This window comes from Eptesicus fuscus, chromosome 7, assembly GCF_027574615.1.
Source record: "Eptesicus fuscus isolate TK198812 chromosome 7, DD_ASM_mEF_20220401, whole genome shotgun sequence".
Classification (NCBI taxonomy): domain Eukaryota; kingdom Metazoa; phylum Chordata; class Mammalia; order Chiroptera; family Vespertilionidae; genus Eptesicus; species Eptesicus fuscus.
In genome coordinates, this window is record NC_072479.1 from 10,574,172 (window position 1) to 10,594,277 (window position 20,106).

The 20,106-nt window shown below is 38.3% G+C and overlaps 1 protein-coding gene across 3 annotated transcripts in view; it reads right to left on the minus strand.

Annotated features, from left to right (window-relative positions):
• Positions 1 to 20,106, minus strand: part of PAN3 (poly(A) specific ribonuclease subunit PAN3) — a 182,212-nt gene that overhangs the window by 20,202 nt on the left and 141,904 nt on the right. For all 3 annotated transcript variants that reach the window (XM_008158175.3, XM_008158177.3, XM_008158176.3), the window contains 5 exons: positions 13,019 to 13,180; positions 12,068 to 12,184; positions 11,878 to 11,979; positions 3,582 to 3,747; positions 2,380 to 2,470 (listed from right to left, as the gene is read on the minus strand). In XM_008158175.3, coding sequence (XP_008156397.1) covers positions 2,380 to 2,470; positions 3,582 to 3,747; positions 11,878 to 11,979; positions 12,068 to 12,184; positions 13,019 to 13,180 — 638 coding nt within the window. The remainder of the gene's footprint in view (positions 1 to 2,379; positions 2,471 to 3,581; positions 3,748 to 11,877; positions 11,980 to 12,067; positions 12,185 to 13,018; positions 13,181 to 20,106) is intronic.

Sequence of the window (20,106 nt, forward strand, 5' to 3'; positions counted from 1 at the left end):
AATGGACCAAAGGTAGGAGTCTTCACTTTAGAAATAAAATGTACATGTCACATAATCCAGATTAAATTAGAACTATTTTTTAAAATAAAAGACATTAATCAAGTCCTGATTAATTAAGAGAGTTTAACATCATAAAAACTCTGTAACTCTCCTTTCCTCATTTCCCAGCTAAATAATTTTCCAGTTGTTTTTGCTTCTTACCTCCATCTGGTTTTCCCCCCATTTGTTGAATTCTGGAGGTTTTCCCCCCAACTCATTTTCAGTTTCTTCCTGATTCTTGATTTCTTGATTTTTCTGATTCTATCTATGGCTCTACTTATGTCCATTTTACTGAAAGTCAGTCTCTATTCACGTGTCTGAAACAGACTATGAAAAATAGACTACAAGAAACAATGTACTCCTTTCTCATGTGCCCTCTTTGCTATAAAATCACAATCCCCTCTTTGGAACTATTTTTAATTCTCTCCGTTACCTTACTATAAGCTATATAAAAAATATTCCACACATATATACCACCCCAAAAAAATAAAGAAAATCTGATATATCCTTTACTGCTGAAAATAAAGGGACAGTGACAACAGGTTGAAAGTAGCCTGAGTTTATGAATTAAGACAGTTGTTAATTTATCAATCAATTGCCCCAAATGCTTACTTAAAAGTTATTTGTTTGTAACTCTGGGATTACTTTTTCTTATGAAGAATTGTTTTTCAAGGTTAACTTCACAACTTGTAACATAACTGAAGTAATATACATTTTGCAAAGAAAAAAAAAGGGAAATAATACTGTTGTGACACTAACGGGGGAAAGATTTCCTTTATACTAGTAATTAAAATAAAAGGAAACTCTTCAGAATAGAGAAGAATAAGGAGATACTGTACACGGCTGTTTTTTTAAATGTAGACATGAGGTTTCCAAATACTTGCAATAGAGATTGATGGCACTAGTTCTAAATTTCTCTTCCAAAGTTTAGTATTATTTTCCTGATATATGAAAATCACTAGTATTTTTAACAGCCAATAATCAGTCACTTTTAGGAGCACAACAAATTATAAAGAACAATTTTCAGAGCCAATTAGTCAATAAATATAAGACAGAAGTTAAGGAAAGTAGGTAAGACACAACCATCCTAGATTTAAAAAAGAAAAAACAGAGGAGGAGCAAATCTCTTAGGCAGGAAGGAAGCTGCTGCCATTGGAGGGGAAGCAGCCAGAGTCTTCCAGGCAGTGGCCACTAAGTGGTGCGACCAATCAGGACAGCTTGGCTGCTGCTGAGGTCAGGTGGGCACAAGCAGAGCAGGAGACAGGAAAGGTCTGCATACAACAAGCTCAATGTGAAGAGTAGCTCCAACCCTTTGGGACTGCACTGCCTGCGGTAAGAGAAGGCTGGGCATGAACTGGAAAACTCAGCACTACGGAGACTCTACTTCTCAGTCTGTTCTTTCCTTTTTGTTCTGAAATTTTGTCTTATGATCAAGTGAAATGAAATCTTTCAAGATTTAAACAAAAAATGTTGAAATGAGAAGGACAATGGGAAGGGAAGGTATCCTTGTTTTTCCATGAAATAAGAAGATATTCTGCCTTATATCAACTTCTGTAAGTTAATAAATGTTCCTAAACACAAAAAATCTTTTACACAAAGAGAACATTGCCTTAAAATGACAGTTGAATAGCCTCCGAAAAATGTATTGTAATACAAACTGAATGATCTGAAAGATTACTGAAAATAGCACATCACTTGCACAAAGTAATCAGGGCAAAAGCAGCTACATTTAACACTCCTTGCACACTTGCAGAGATAAGTTCTTATTCTACACCTTAGAATTAATCAAGAAAAAAGAAATAAAAAGCTAAGTACATAATGGGACCTAAGTCCAAACTATTATTATGAAATCATACTATAATCAAATTCTGATAATGTACAAGAAGTGATGGGCCTTGACTAAGAAAAAGAAAAAAATTACTTAAAAAATGTCAATACAACACTTTCTTTGAAAGTATTTCTAAAATTTTCAGATTGGTAGTGGGACAACTGTTCTAAAAGTAAAAAAGTGAAATCTCATTTAATTCATTCAGCTGACCAATTAATCTGTTTTAATTCTGCTGAGGACAAATATCCTAATCATATAAATACATTTTCATTTGAACAGCTAGAGTCATTAATTCTGTATATTCCAACTTATGAGGGCTCTACACTAAATACATCAGTGATTAAGAAACACATGTTCAAAGTTTGCATAAAAATCACCCAGAATAAATTAAAATCTACACTTAAAACCCTGAAGTACTTTAAAATAAACAGAATTTATCTAAAAAAAAAAAAAAAAGGGGGGGGACTAAGCCTTAAGTTATTAAGTAGGTATTCATGTTAATTCTTACTCACCTGGTATTGAGCCATTAATGCCAATGGATTATTATTCTGGCTGTTATCAAATGTTAAGACATCAAATACACCAACACAATTTACTCGCAACCTTTAAAGATCAGAGATTTAAAGAAAATAATTAAAATGAGATTTTGAAAATTACATACTAGTGGAAATTTATCATTTCCTATAATATTTAGAAGAATCTCAGAATATTATCTACTCTAACCTTCTGTCCTACTCCCATATTGCCTCTACTAATCACTACTTTAGAAATGAGAAACTAAGGCTCAAAGATACTAAGGTTATAAAAGTCAGTAACCAATAAAGCCAGGACTATAACTCATATTTTGACTACCAGCCCAGTGGTCTTTCCACTATACCAAGCTGCTTCGTTCATGTAAAGAGCACTACTTAGCGTCCTAACACTTGCTGAAGATATATTAGCCAATATTAAAGCATCTTACATGTATTAATTCATTCAATCCTCTCAATAATCTTATGAGACAGGTACCTTAAAATGTAGAAAATGGTGAAGAGAGTACCCGTCTCATAAGGTTACTGAACACATAGAAGTTAAGGAACTTGATCAGGATCATAAAGACAGCAACTAGCAGAGCCAGGAAGCTAAGACACCTGGTACTACATCCTGAGCTCTTCATACTACACTGCCCAAGACAAGTCTCAAAAATACAACTCAAATGAAACTCTGCTGAAGTTAGGGTCTGTCTACTTATCTCTGCCAGTGGTTCTCAAAGCATGTAACCCAATCAGTAGCAACAGCATCACCTAGGAACTTGTTGGAAATGCAAACTCTCAGGCCCCGCTCCATATTTACTGAATGAGAACTCTAGGTCCAAATTCGAGCCCAACAAGATGTGATAAATAAGCCCCCCAGGCAATTCTGATTCAAGGTAAAATCTGAGAATCACAGTTGTACAAAGAAAAGTTGTATTGATATTACTTATATATCCCCCAACCCTAACCATACATACCTCCAAACCCTTACAAGATTCTTGGTTAATAACCAGGCTTTTTTTTTTTTTAAGAATTCAACTTTTTTTTTTTTTTTTTTAATTACAAATGAACTCAAAAGTCACAGCAATTCTTCTGGATGGAATATATGAAAAGGTAAAATTAAAACAAATCATCATGCTTTGTTTAAAACCGGTTATAGGTTAAATGTGCAATAAAGAAGCCAAAACTCAAAATGCTAGTACCTTGTTTTGCCAGTTATCAGAATCTTTGTTGGGTCCATAACTCGACATGCCAAACCTGCTGTGTGAATGGTACGCAGTGCAGAACTCAATTGGACAATATATGCCCAAATAAGAGATTCTGGCAATAATCCCGCATGCTGTCTGGGCAATGGTCCATCATGTTGACCTATAAAGCAAATAATAATTTTAAAAACTTATTTAAGTAATCAACTAAAAGACTAAAACATTCAAACCAAAATTAACAGAAAATAATCACTTATATTCATGGTATAATTTGTCAATTTATACATATGTATACATGTAAAATTTAAGTTTAGTCTATAAAGTAAGAAGGGACAAGCCCAAAATTTCCCAATTTGGGATTATATCTTTACATTCTTATTAGCAGCAGAGTTTTCACTGAACTGTTCTTTTCTGTGACCATTGTAATTACTGAATAGTAAACAAAAATTATTTTAAAAATCTGTACTTAATTGTGAACCAAATATAAATCTGATTAAAAACAGAAACTGTAGATATTGTTATTTAACTTAAAATATGGATAACCCTACCTTATATTATTGTTCAGGCATGTGAGACCTGTTCATTCTGTGGCTTAAGGAAAATAAAAGTCTCTACCATCATTTATGCTGAATGTTTTCTTATTCTCCTTCTACTGCTCGGCCATGTCAGTTAGATATGATAACATCCAATTCACAAAGACACGAATATAAAACACTAAATGTCATTTATGTGTAAAGTTAAAACACAAAAACATCTGGTCTACCATAAAGAGTCATCATTTTGATTCTTGTGTGCCGGGAGCCAAGATCAACAGTAATTATTATAAATGTGAGAAGTCAGGTCAGAAGGCTGAACCCATTCACAGGGCTGAATATCTGCATTTTATTACCTGCTGCTGACTCAATGGCAACCTCCCTAACCTGATAATCCTTTTACTGTTTACTAAACATTACCATTGATTTGTCTGTTTGCATTCCTAAAAGACAATTGTGTAGTCTAGTAAATAAAAAGATTGTTGCAGAGATTCAGTGGAGCTTAGTCCCTTGAACCAAGTTCACAGCTGGCTTCCCCCATAATTTCCAAATTTGTATTTCTTGTCTTGTGTTTTAATTTGCGCATCAGCTCACTCTCCAGGCCTGTGAAGCCAGGGCCAGGGCCCGCGGGTCCTGGCTTCACACTTGTGTTTCCTGATATTATTTTCTGAGTCATTGTTAATTCTTACATCAGTAGAAAAGGAGCCATATAAATTTAATCCAGATTTTGTAGTTATAGTAGTACCCCCTTCCTTGCAGTTTCATTTTCTGTGGTTTCAGTTAAATAATGTTGACCACAGTTAGAAATTAAATTGCCCCAACAATCAACATCATCTGCTCCTGACATCCAGCCATCAACATTGTCATGGCTCAATGATACAGAATCTCCTGAAGCAGAGGATTCTCCTAATATATCAAAAAGGTCAATAGTTGCCTACATCACAATGCCTGTCATTCACCTCACTTTATCTCATCACATAAGCATTTTATCATCTCATATTATCACAAAAAGTACAATATATTTTGAAAGAGAGAGAGAGAGACCACAGTCACATAACTTTTATTACAGTATATTGTTACATAATTGTTTTGTTTTATTATTGGTCATTGTTATTAATCACTCACTGTGCCCTATTTATCATAGGTATGTATAGGAGAAAACATCATACAGATATACAAACACACACATGGAATTTGGTACTACTCCCAGTTTCAGGCATCCAATATGGGTCTTGGAATGTATTTCCTGCAGATAAAGGAGAACTACTGTATTTCTAGCCCTAGCCGGTTTGGCTCAATGGATAGTGTCCACCTGAAGACTAAAGGGTCCTGGGTTCAATTCCAGTCAAGGGCATGTACTTTGGCTGCAGGCTCCTCCGAAGCCCAAACCCTGGTAGGGGCTTGTGCAGGAGACAACCAACTGATGTGTTTCCCTCACATCGATGGTTCTCTCTGTCTTTCCCTCTCTTCTACTTTCCCTAAAAATCAATGGAAAAATATCACTGGGCGAGGATTAACAAAACACCAAATAACAGGCACACTGCCCAGGGCAGGGCTAATGTATTTCAGAGAATGTAACCTTATAAATCCAAGTGTTCATATGGTTGTAAGCAAACCTTTTGTCAATCAGATCTAAAGACAGTTAAATGGTTAATTGTAGAGATACTAAATAGCAATTAGGTAGTTATGGCTTGCCATAAAATTTCCAGGAAAAAGTAAATTTAAAATTCAAAAACTGCTATCCCTCAATTTAGACAGAACTAAAGGTAATAAAATCTGGCACGGAAGGCATGACTCAGTGGCTGAGCATCGATCTATGAACCTGGAGGTCAGGGTTCAATTTCCTGGTCAGGGCACATACCTGGGTTGTGGGCTTGATCCCTAGTGTGGAGCATGTAGGAGGCAGCCAATCAGTCATTCTATCTCACCACTGATGTTTTTCTCTCTCTCCCTTCCTCTCTGAAATCAATAAAAATATTATAATAAAAAAAAGATCATAAAATCTGGAAAACAGTGTTAGATGCCTCAGAATGTGGCTCTAGTGATAAATGCCAAGAAAATGTCAAAGACAATGATAAAGAATGTAAATAAAGCTATTTATTAAATGTGATAATAAGGAAAAGGAATATAACAAACTAGAAGTCGGGTGCATGAATTCATGCACCAGTGGGGTCCCTCGGCCTGGCCTATAGAATCGGGCCGAAACAGGCTCTCCAACATCCCCCAAGGGGTCCCAGATTGCAAGAGGGCCCAGTCCAGGCCAAGGGACCCCACTGGTGCATGACTGGGGCCGGGGAGGGACGTGGGAAGTTGGCCAGCTGGGTAGGGATCGCGGGAGGGCTCCAGGGTGTGTCCAGCCCATTTCGCTCAGTCCCGATCAGCCAGACCTCAGCAGCAAGCTAACATATGGGTAGGAGCATCTGCCCCCTTGGTGGTCAGTGCACATCAAAGTGACTGGTCGACTGTCTACCCCTGGTGGTCAGTACACGTCATAGTGAGTGGCTGAGTGGCCTTAGCATATTAGCATATTACGCTTTGATTGGTTGACCGGAAGACTGGACACTTAGCATATTAGGCTTTTAATATATAGGATAAGTCTTTACTATGTTCCAGATCCTGTCTAGTTATATATCCACATTTTCTCATTTTAAACCTCTAATCATAACTCCTATATGGTATGGTATTATTATTGTTACCATTTTCTAAATGAGCACATTCCATACAATATGCAGTTTTTTGTGCTAATTAATAAAAAGTATAGGAAAAATTAGACTTCCATCTATGTCTCTACAAGTTTATACAAACATTGGCCTTTATTTTCTTTTTTTAATATTCACATTGGGGCTTGGGGGGAGAGTAAAGGTGGTGGAATAGGTAAACATGGTACTCGCCTCCTCCTATAATGACATCAAACTTACAACTGAATGACAGAACAATCATGATTCAGAGCCACCTGAAATCTGATTGAAGCTAAGTCCTACCACTAGAGAATTAAAAAAGCCACATTGAGACTGGTAGGAGGGGCAGAGATGCGGAATAGGTTAGTCTAACATCCATGTGTGGCATTATTTTAATCCAGAGGGATATCTTGTCTGCGGAAGTACAGCCCTAAGGATCAGGGGTTCTAGCCCCACTCAGGCCAGGGTTCCAGTGCCAGGAAGATAAGTCCTAGTAACTTCAGGCTGTAAAAATCAGCGGGTATTATGGCTAAGTGACACAAAGGCTGCCAGAGTCCCATGCACTTCTTCTTAAAGGGCCTGCACATTCACTCCTTCTAAGCCTCAGCGCTAGAGCAGTAGATTGGAAGGATCCAGGGACATATGGGGGGGAGGGGGGAGCTAAATTGTCTGGCATCAGAGCAAGAACTGGGGGTCAACTTTCTCCCAAACAAAAGTGTTGACAGATATCTGCTGTTGTGGCTCAGTGGTTGAGCATTGACCCAGGAACCAACAGGTCACATGCTTTGGTTGCGGGCTTGATCCCAGTAGGGGCCATGCAGGAGGCAGTCAGTCAGTGAAGTTTCTCTCTCATCAATTTTTCTGTCTCTCTATCCCTCTCTCTTTCTCTCTCTCTAAATATCAATAAAAGCATTTTTTTTTAAAGTGATGGCAGAGGTCACTGTTCTTTGCCAAGACCTCCCTGCCACTGAGCCAACTGTCAGGCATCCATTAACCTGGTCCACACTGTTCACCTCAGCCGGGTGATTCCCTGAGACCTGCCCTACCCAAGCTGTTTGCAGTGGCTTTTCCATATGAGTGGCCTGTTCTAGCTCAGGCTTCATACTTGCCTAAAAATCTCTCAAACAAGCAGCAGCTGGACTCAGCATGCTCCACGCCTCATAATACGTACCCCCAGGCCTGGCACCTGCAGCAGCCTGCCTTAGTTCACAGCTTGGCCACTACTGGGTACCTCCAAGCCCAACACAAATAGCAGCCATCTTCAGATTGCTCTATAGCTCATGCAGGATGGCCCCAGGCGGGGCACAGGCAGTAGCTGACTTTGCACCTCCCAGGAAGCCCAAGAGGCAGTACACCCAGTGGTTAGCTTTAGACCACACCAGATTATAACCCTACCACATGCACGAGCAACATACTCAAGGGGCAGACTCTGAGTACAAAAGCCCCACTGAAGCAAGTCCTGCTCCATAGGGGTCTCTCCTACACCGCAACTCTTCCCCTGTAGTAGCAGCTGGTCCTCATAGCCAGTTGGCCTCAGCGTTAATCCCTTCCAGTGATGCCAACATATATCAAGGCTCAACTACAACAAGACAGTGCAATCAGTTGCCTCCTGCATGTGCCCCAACAGCTCACATAGAGGCTCACCTAGAGTGCCCAGCTCAAGTACCTGGGAAAGCTGAGCCACTGGGCCCTACAGGACACCTACTACGTAAGGCCACTCTACTAATTCCAGGAGACATAGCAGCTCTACCTAATACATAGAAACAAACACAGGGAAGCAGTCAAAATGCAAAGAAACATGTCACAAATAATAGAAGAAATTGACAGAAAAAGAACTAAATGAAATGGAAGCAAGCAAACTACCAGATACAGAGTTCAAAACAATGATTATAAGGATGCTCAAGGAACTCAGAACTTCAAAGAACTTAGTGAGAACTTCAAGGAACGTAGTGAGGAATATCAATGACATAAAAAAGGACCAATCAGAAATGAAGGATACACTAAGGGAAATGAATAATAATTTACAGGGAATCAACAGTAGAGGGCACCAAGAATCGAATCAGTGATTTGGAATACAAGGAAGCAAAAAACACCCAATCAGAACAGCAAAAAGAAAAAAGATTCCAAAAATATGAAGATAGTGTAAGGAGCCTCTGGGACAACTTCAAGTGTACCAACCAACATTTGTATCATAGGGGTGCTGGAAGAAGAAATTGAAAACTTATTTGAAAAAATAGTTACAGAATACTTCCCTTACCTGGTGAAAGAAATAGATATGTAAGTCCAGGAAGTGCAAAGAATCCCAAATAACAGGAACCCAAAGAGGTCCACACCAAGATATATCATAAGTAAAATGCCAAAGGTTAAACACAAAGAGAGAATCTTAAATGTAGTAAGAGAAAAGCAATTAGTTACCTATAAGAGAGCACTCATACAACTGATTTCTCAAGAGAAACTTTGCAGGCCAGAAAGAGGTGGCAAGAAATACTCAAAGTGATGAAAAGCAAGGACCTACAACCAAGATTACTCTATCCTGCAAAGCTATCATTTAGAATTGAAGGTCAGATAAAGAGCTTCACAGATAAGAAAAAGCTAAAAGAGTTCATCACCACCAAACCATTATTACATGAAATGTTAAAGGGTCTTCTTTAAGAAGAAAAAAAGATAAAAAGTATGAACAATAAAGTGGCAGTAAATACATTTCTATCAACAACTGAATCTAAAAATCAAAGAACAAAATAAACTAATAAAATAGAATCGGAAGCATGGAAACCTAGAACAGACTGATGAATCTCAGACGGAAGGGGAGAAGGGGGTGGGAAGATATTAACCAAAGAACTTATATGCATATAAGTATTATCCATGGACACAGGTGGTTAACACCTGGTATGAGGTGTGATCCAGTTGGAAGGGGGCAAAGGAGGAATAGAAAGGGGAAACATCTTTAGTACTCTTTAACAATAAAAATTTTAACCTTTTGCACTCGGATGTCGAGTGTGACTCGACACGTTTAACATTAGAATAAAGGAATCTAGAAAAAAGCAAGCAAGTGCAAAGGGTTAAAAAATATATTCACAATGGGAAAACAGAGGATTACCTTATACTAGAAGTTGCTGTAAATTAAAGTATACATGGTACATTTAGGGATATTACTACCATTCAAACAATACTTTAAAATATTTAAAAAAGGACTGATTCCTGCAAAAATGTAAACATTCTATATAATAAAACCCTAATAAGCAAATCGACTGAATGGCGGAACAACTGGTCACTATGATGTGACCATCAGGAGGCAGATGCTCAGAAGCCGGGCTCATGGCTGGCACGGCCGTCTCTGAGGCAGCGCTAAGAAGCATGAGTCTAGCTTCTGGCTGGCGAGTGCAGCAGTGGTGGCGGGAGCCTCTCCTGACTCCAAGACAGCGCTGAGGACCCCTCGGGGGACATTCCCCAAGATGGCGCAGGCAGGGCTGAGGGGGATCCCCCTCCCCTGTGTATGAATGTCGTGCACCAGGCCTCTAGTATCAAATAATCAGTCAACACCAAAAACAGAATAATTAAGATTTCTTTTAAAACTGGAAAGAAGTACAATAAATCAGTGGTTCTCAACTGGGGGCAATTTTGCTCACCCTAAGGGACACTGGCAATGTCTGGAGATATTTTTGGTAATACTACTGCAGTAGGGGGTTGCTAGTAGCATCTAGTGGGTAGAGGCCAGGGCTGCTGCTGAACATCCTGCAATGTACAGGATGGCCCCTATGAAAATAACTATTTAGCCCCAAACGGCAACAGGACTGATGTTGAGAAACCCAGCTATAAATTATAGCCAACAGTCATTTCACAGGTGGTATTACTAAAATAAACTTGAACAACTACAGCTATGTTCATCTATAGAAAAAGTCATACCACATCCCCTTCAACAAAATTGTGTCTACAGATGACATGGCAAAAGGAAAAAAAAAAATGACCACACTATATGACCAGATTTTTAATGTGAAACAGCCATGTAACCACAGATTTCTTCTTGTAACTGTCAGAAAGCAGTTAAAAGTAAAGAGAAGAAACATATTTTTATTCATAATGAGTCCTTAATGGAATCAAAATGCAAAGTATACTGTCATGTGACTCAAGTCTTTCTCCCTCCTTAGTTTCTCTCAGTATGCATTTAAGAAAATCTTAAAAATATTAAAAATCATGGTAAAGAATACCACGCTTCTTTCCTGTCACTAAACAAGAAAATGAACCGTATCTTTCCTTTCCCAACTATATAAATTAATTAACAGACATCTCAAAATGTTACTTTGAAACAACTTATCCTTTAATAAACATTTTCAGAATATAATTAAAATATTTTGGTTCTTTGCAATATTATTGAAAAAGGGCAAAAAAGAAGAAAAGAAAAGAAAAGAAAATATTCCCCACTTCAGTAAAAGCTACCTGAAAATTTATTTTGAAGACTAGTTCCTTAAGTAACATATAATCCTACACTTTTAAACAAAATAATTTGTTTAGGAAAATAATTTCATAAATGATACATAGTCCCAATAGACTCTGAGGGAGTCATTAAATTATACTCAGAAAACATAAAAATTAAGGGGAAAAGACTTATAATAAATGGAAAATGCAGTATGATATAAAATAAAAACAATGCAAAGGGAAACCAAATAAACCAAAACAAAACACCCAGGCTGGAAAGAAATAATGGTTGTGTTTTGAGTGGTGAAGCTACAGGAATTATTTTACAATTTACTGAATTTTCCAAATCATCTCCACTCAGAAAGCATTATGTTTTTAAAAGAAAAAAAAAAACTGTTAATTGGATAAAATTTCTATCATATTCTCAATTATTTAAATTTCAGATATCTACAGGAGTCTTTCACACCATTTTCATTTCAGTCTATACACATAATAATACATTATCTCCTAACTTGGTTACAGATTGACCTCATTTCTTTTTAAAATGCAATAGGGTCGTTAAGCGGAATGACTACAGGGATAAATTTGCGTGTATTTTAAAATACAAACCACTCTCACACAGAGGAAAAGCATTTGTCAACATACAGCTTGCTTGCATCTTTTCCTTACCCCATTTTCTCTTTGTGAAATAGGCATCAGCATTGGGGTCATTAAAGTGTCTGCTCATCATAGTTTCTCCTCCAGCATGGAAATCATATGCAAACACAAGAGCTTAAAAATAAAACACAAACTTTCTTTACTGCAATCTGGCTTTAAACAGTGAGGCTTATAAGCAGAAAAACAATTACAAATTACTCACAAGGCTCTGCAAATGCTTTAGTGGTAAATACTTCACGCAAGGTTACAATATTTGAGTGCTGAATTTTTTTCCACATATCAACCAACACCATGCACTTTGTGTTAACAAGACGAAAACCTAAAAAAGAAAATTTTTGCTAAACTGTCAATGACATCTTCCCTTAGTTCATCAGAAATGGGGAGGAGAAAAAACATGCTATACATTACTGTAAGTACTAATTGCCAAATGAAATAATAAATTTACTTATCATCTTTTAAATTAATTCTATATAATCCTATATAATAAAGAGCTAATATGCAAATGGTTGTCACGCCATCACACCGTAATGGGCTTAGACACTCAACACTGGGAGAGAGGAATGGGGACCAGCCAGGCACAAATGAGCTCACGAGAGAGGAATGGGGACCAGTCAGGCTGTGGCCCGGGAGAGGGACAAGCCACCCACCCCGCGGTCCCCTGCGGCTGTGGCTGGCATAGGTGAAGCTGGCCTGGGTCCTGGGTGCCTGTGGCCAGCCAGAGGGAGGGAAGTCCAGGTCCCAGGTGCCTGCGACCAGCAGAGGAGGGAATCCTGGGTCCTGGGTACGGGGCAAGGCAGAGGCAGTTAGGGGTGATCAGGCCAGCAGGGGAGCAGTTAGGGGTGATCAAGCCAATAAGGGAGCAGTTAGGGGCATCAGGAAGGCAGGCAGAGGTGGTTAGGGGCGATCAGGCAGGCAAGCAGGCAGGCAAGCGGTTAGGAGCCAGCAGTCCTGGATTGCGAGGGGCAGTCAGACATTCCTAGAGGGGTCCCAGTTTGGAGAGGGTGCAGGCCGGGCTGAGGGACTCCCCATTTCCGTACACAAATTTCGTGCACCGGGCCTCTAGTATATTAAATAAGTAAATGTATTCAGGAATGTTTGAATAATCTTAGCCTTACTAATATGCTTCTAAGAGAGGATAATTTATCTTCCTTACCATGTATCCTCCGAAGGCAATATGGCAGATCATCTTTGCTATTCACGGCTTTATAGCAAGATGTAATGTAGCCAAAATTACTTGATTTCTGTATTCGGTTGGGTGGTGGCAGTGGTTCTAGAGGGAATAGGCTATGATAGCTGTCAACTTCTGCAGGGAATGCTAGAGTAATTCATAGGAAAACAGATGACAACTTGCAGACATTCATAAATCTCTCAGAGTGATAAAGAAGAAATCAAATCTACTTTAAATAACTACTAACAAAGTAATAAAAACATACTTTGAACATTTATAATAATTTCATAAAACTGGTTTCATTATCAATAAAAATAGTCATTATAAAACAACATAGAACTAAATTTATACACTCAAAATATTTCTTTTATAGCATAATACAACAAATATCAGAAACAACTTATAAATAGTAAACATTTCTGATTCTGATGCTGAATAAAAATCAAGGTAGAATTTGTCCACCATCCAGAACTGAAATATCATTGCTGTTATGTACACATAAGGAACTGTTGGACATAGAAATTGGGACTCAAAAGAACTGTTGGCCCAAAAAGAAACTCACTATAGACTGATTCATTTGCCTCTCAGCATAACCATTATTGCTTGTCTCATTTTCAGTTCTTCTAAGTGAATTTCTAGTATTACATGAGCTCACTCATCTAGGGGAAATGATGAACAACATAGACTGATGAACAAGAACAGCATCGATCAGACTGTCAGACCTCAGAGGGAAAGTAGGGGAGGGTGGGGATAAGGGAGATAGATCAACCAAAGGACTTGTGTGCTTGCATATGAGCCTAACCAGTGATCACGGACAACAGGGGGATGGGGGCATGCGTGGGGAGGGGTTTGGGATGGGAATGAGGACAAATATGTGATACCTCAATCAATAAAGTAATTTAAAAAAAAAAAGAAAGAAAAAAAAAATAAAAACTTAAAAAAAAATCAAGGTAGATTTTGTTTCTTTAAACATGTATTTCTGTACTAAATATATTTAGACAGTGGCATTAAGCTATGAATTCTTGTTTTTAAAGCATAAAGAAATTCAAAAGTAACACTGAATTGAAGAGTGTATCTATGTAGTATGTCTGTGTGTATATGGCAATCTTTTTCAAAACTCTCCAACCATTCAGTGGAATAGCATAGTTTTAATCCCTAGCAAAACATAAAAGAAAACTAAAACAACTTTATCAACATGCCTGCCACATTCCTCAAAGAAAAAAAAATGATGTTTAAAGATATATACTGTATTGGAATTTGCTTGTGATACTGTTAGGCATTCAAAATGATTTATCTTGAATTCCAATTTGTTGTTTCTTATAAAGACTAAGAAGCTGAACATGAAAATGTACTCAGTGGTTGGTTTCCCTATAGAGTATATGCAATTTATTTTCCCTTCTATTGCTCCCCATTATCTAGAACAAGCATGTGTTAATTTTACAATCCAAAAAGGGAAATAGTTTTTAATGCTTCAAATACAATCTACTATATTTGTCAACTGGACAGCTTCCATTGGTGAAATGTCTTAAATTACTTAGGAATGGTCACCATATCTCAATTGAAAAGCAGATGAGTGAACATGCAGAATATCATAGAAAAACATCTAGTAAGGAACACACCAAGCATGCAGAATATCATAGAAAAACATCTAGTGAGGAACACACCAAGCATGCAGAATATCATAGAAAAACATCTAGTAAGGAACACATCAAAACTTTAACAATGTTAAAAAATTAACAATGGTAATCACTGAGTGGGAGGATTTTCTCCTCTCTTTTACACTATTCTGTATTTGCCGAATTTACAACAAACATGTTTAACATTTTTTTGAAACATGGCAATAAATCTCATTTTAAAAATCTCACAAACAAAAACAATAATGTTTTACCTATGACTGATAAGAAATCCAGGTGAAACCCTATTAAGAAAACTCTAATTCCAGATCAAAAGGACCTCTGCCCTAACTGTTTTGGCTCAGTGGATAGAGCATCAGCCTGTGGACTGAAGGGTCCCAGGTTGGATTCCAGTCAAGGGCACATGCCTGGGTTGCGGGCTTGATCCCCATTAGGGGACGTGCAGGAGGCAGCCAACCAATGATTCTCTGTCATCATTGATGTTTCTATCTCTCTTTCCCTCTCCCTTTCTCTCTGAAATCAATAAAGAGATTATATATATATATATTTTTTTTAAAGGACCTCTCTGCCTTTGCCAAATACTCACACTCATTAACTCTTAGATCTCGAAACAATTCTATGAAATAGAATTCCCTACTTCATAAATAAGGAGAACAAGGATTACCCCTCTAGGGGGGAGTAGGGAAGCAAACCCAGGACTCTGATTCTGAAGTTTTGTGCTCTTAACTCCTACATGGCATTTTGGCCATAGTACAAAACATCGATTCAATGTAACTTTCAAACCGAGGTCAAGTGGCAAGTTCTACTGAAATAAAGGCAGTAGAAGGGGAAGTATATACACAAGTGAACATAGCTATAACTTGTGCCCATTTATTATTTAGTTGAATAATCAGTGTAATTTCCACAATCAAATGAGAAATAAATTTTGTTTTCTAGCTATTTCATCAGGGAATTAATTTCAAGTTAGTAAAGATGTATTCAGTATCTACTATGCATTAGTGAACTCATATTAATGAAATATGGGTTCTTATCAAGAAGCTTAAAGATTGATATAAAATACAAGGCAAAATAGCTATTTAAAAAGTGCAATTCATCATGGCACTGATTCTTAAACTTGAGCACCCTTCCGAATCTTGTAAAAACAGTTTGCTGGGCCCCGAAGTTTTTGACTCAACTGGTCAAAAATAGGGCCCAAGAATTTACAATCATAACAAGCTCCCAGATGATAATGAAAGGATCCTGCGGGTGGTCAAGGGACCATACTTTGAGAACTATTATGCATGGAAACACAGAGAAGGGAGCCATTCCCACGGATATTAGGAAAGATCTTACAGCTGATTTGGCATGTTTACTACAAACCAATGAGCTAAAACAAATGGAAAGAGTGTTTTATGCTAAGGGAGTAAATGAAACAACAACAAAAAACAAGGTATGAATGTGTCCAGGTGTCCACGATGGTGAAATATTATGTGGGAGAAAGGGGGAGATACCACACAGGAGGGGCAGAGTGAATATAAACCTGAGAGATATTTATGTTGGAATTACATCAGAAGGAAATTTAAATGCTATACTAAGGACTTGAACTTTACTATGCTAAGCAGTGGTATTCCTAGCACCAGTGTGACAAAGAGATTGTTTGAGGGACACTATCAACTAAAAAATCTTATGCTTTTACTTAACTCCTTCATCCCTGTGTCTGCTCCCAAGGTAGTCAAGCTGAATCCCAAACAGTGCAGAGGAAAACAATTCTGCTTTAGGGGAAAACTATGAATTATTTAAAGGGTACCCCTACTTCCAGTATCTGATTTAGATTCTATGAAAGATATATTACACCTCTGTAAGGTATAAATAACTGGTAGCACTGCAAAATAATTCTTGTCTACAGACATGTGTATTCTGTTCTGTCTGGTGGAGGTTCAAATGTCTTCCCTCCTCTCCCTTGAAAAAGCCAGTTTGCACACACTAATTATTCTTGATCTATAGTATGTCTTATGTGACTGGCTCCCTCATGACTTAAATTTTTTATACATGTTTATTTTTACATCGGTACATTATGACTACTTTTTTTTTTTTTCAGGAAGTCATCTTTTAACAACATTTCCCAGCCTACCCTGAAATCACCATATGTGGCCTAATATTAATCTTTAAGACTGAATGTTTCCACTAAAAGATAGAAATACTCGTCATAGTTCTGTTCTTTATTTGCAGCTCAATTTAACAAATGCACAAAATTAAGTATGGATAAAGGAAATAGGGTTGCCTTAATCACTGTTAGGCATCAAAAAAATCAAAGTAAAAAAGTCAACTTGGAAGTTTAGAGCTACATTCTTTATTTTATCCTCAATTTTTAGTCTGGGGCCAATTTCCATCAAATAATATTTTTAAATTTTAGTTTATTTCCTTTGTTCAACCCTATTTGCCCTCAAAGAACATATAGGATGATAAGTTGGATCTAAGATACTGAGATTCACTGCAGCAAACCTATGGCAGAGTTTCTGAACCTCAGCACTATTGACATACTGGACCAGATCATTATCTGTTGTCAGGTATTGTTCTGTGCATTGTAAGGTGTTCAGCAGTACCCCTAAACTCAACCACTTGTAGCCCTTCAAAACTGTTCCAGACACTACCAATGAGCCATTAGGGATAAAATCATTCTTGTTTGAGAATCACTAATGTATAGGAAATAAATAATGACTTCAGAGTTGAGAAGTACTAATTTGATGAAGTATGATGTATGGAATGGAAACAGAGCAGAAAAAGGACAGCATGAACAAATTAGTAAATAAGTGAACATGAGACAAAAGTTAATAATAAATATGAAACATGAAGAAGACCAGAATTAGTGCAGTGATAGAAAAACCCATTTTTTAAACCCAAGTGCACAGAACTGAATTAACCATAATCTTTAGTTTGTGACACTTAAATTGCTGGTTCATGACTCCGCATGGCCTGCTGTTATTTACTCTTAATATAATAAGCATCTACAAACATGGCACACAGGAAAAAAAACACAGACCTTGACTTTAATTTACATCTAAATGATTCTCTCTACCAACCTTTGCCTTCCTTCTTTTCCTCTTCCTTCCCTTTTTATAGTTTTTTTAAAAATATGTTCTACTGATTTTAGAGAGGAAGGAAGAATAGAGAAATAGAAACACCGATGAGAAACATCTATGAGCCGCTTAGAGCACGCCCCCTACTAGGATCAAGCCCTGCAACCCAGGCATGTGCCCCAACCAGGAACAGAACCAGTGACCTCCTGTTCATGGGTCTGTCTCAACCACTGAGCCACATTCACTGGGCCCCTTTTTTATTACACCTTTATGTATTCCTCACAAGTTTAACATGTATGCATGAGTATGTTTATACATGTATATGATACACACATGTACTTACATAAATGCAAGTACACATATACATTTTAGTTAACTTTATAAAAAGCTATCATACTGTATATAATCTCTCGCAACTCACATTTTTACTTAATATTACATTACAAGGATTCTTCTGGACTGGCCAGGTGGCTCGGTTGGAGTGTCGTTCGATGCACCAAAAGGGTACATGTCTCGGTTGTGGGTTTGATCCCCCATCGAGGTGAGTATGGGAGGCAACCAACTGATGTTTCACTCTCACATTGCTGTTATTCTCTCCTCCCTTCCTATCTCCTCTCCCTCCCTCCTTCCCTCTCTCTCTAAAAATTAATAAAAGCTTTATCTTTGGGTGAAGATTAAAAAACACACACATTTGCCCAGCTGGTGTGGCTCAGAGGTTGAGAGTCGACCCAGGAACCAACAGGTCACTGGTTTGATTTCCAGGCAGGGCACATGCCCAGCTTGCAGGTTCAATCCCCAGTAGGAGGTGTGCAGGAGGCAGCCAATAATGATTCTCTCTCATCATTGATGTTTCTATCTCTCCCTCTTCCTTCCTCCCTCTCTCTAAAAATCAATAAAGGGAAAAAAACACCACATTGCTGCATGTCAGTGTACTTTTTTTCATTTTAACTGCTGTGTAATATTCTACTGACACTATCACAGTTAATTCATCCCTTGTCCTTCAGATGGGCATTTGAATTAATCAAGGTTTCTGCTACTGTGAGCAGCAATGTTATGGAGACTTTATACATTTTCTGGTTGAAAATGTGTAGAGGTATTCCTATATTGAGGAGCAGAATATTTGGATCTTAAGTAACACACATATTCAACTTTAGTTTTCCAAAGTGGTAACAAGTTTACCATTACACTACCAATAGCAATGTACTGAAGAACCTATGGATCCAAATCCTTATACTTTATCTGATCAGACTTCAAAATGGTATTTTATTTGTATTTACCTAATCATCAGTGACGTTGGGTATCTGTTCTTATATTTTTCAGTCATGAATTTCTACTTTCTTGAATTGCCTATTCCTATCATTTGGTCATTTATTTTATTGGATTATTTAGGCTCTTACTGATTTGTGTATTTTTTATATTCTTTGTCAGTTGTGTAATATATTTTCTTCCAAGGCTGTTTTTTTTTTTTTTTTAATTGTTGTTGTTAATCCTCTCTAGAGAATATTTATTCCACTGATTTTAGAGAGAGTGGGAAGGAGGGAGAACAGGGAAAGAGGAGAAACACTGATGTGAGAGCCACATCAATCGGTTGCCTCCTGCACATACCCCAACTGGCATGGGGAACCTGCAACGCTTGGAGTTGATTTTTTTGTGTGAATTGAGGTAATCCAATTTTATCTTTTACCATAAAGATCACCATTTTTGCCTTCCTTTTCCCACTTATATGCCAACACTATCATAGAATGGGCCTGGGCTCTCCCCAGTCTGTTTCATTAATCAATTTGTCAAACCCAGTGCCATTACCACATTGTTAGTTACTACAGTCGTAAACCAGGCTTCCCCTTCCCAATACACCCAGATTCCTAGTCATAATCTTCAAAGTGTCTTGGCCCTTTTCTCTTTGAGGAATGTTATGATATGGTATGAAAAGTTCTATTGTACTGTAATATAATAAACTAGTAGCCCGTTTGCACGAAGATTCATGCAATAGACCTTCATTCACCTTGCTGCCTGCACCAGTTTTCTGCCGGCACCGGGGACCCAGGCCTTGGCTGTGGCCACCGCCTTCTGCCTTCTTTCAGGGTCGGGGCTTGGCCCCTGGCGGTGGCCTTGGGCTCGGCCGCACCCAACATCCCTGCTAAGGATCGCAGGAGCCGACCCCCAGTGGTTTCCTGCGATCCGTGCAGGCTCCTCCCTGGTGCCCAAGGCCGGGAAAGCCTCCGCCTGAGGCTTTCCCGGCCTTGGGCTCTGCGCACCCAGCGTCCCTGCTACGGATCGTAGGAGCCGACCCCCTGGTCGATGCCTGCGATCCGTGCAGGCTCCCGGCTGGTGCCCAAGGCCAGGAAAGCCTCCGCCCAAGGCTTTCCCGGCCTTGGGCTCTGCC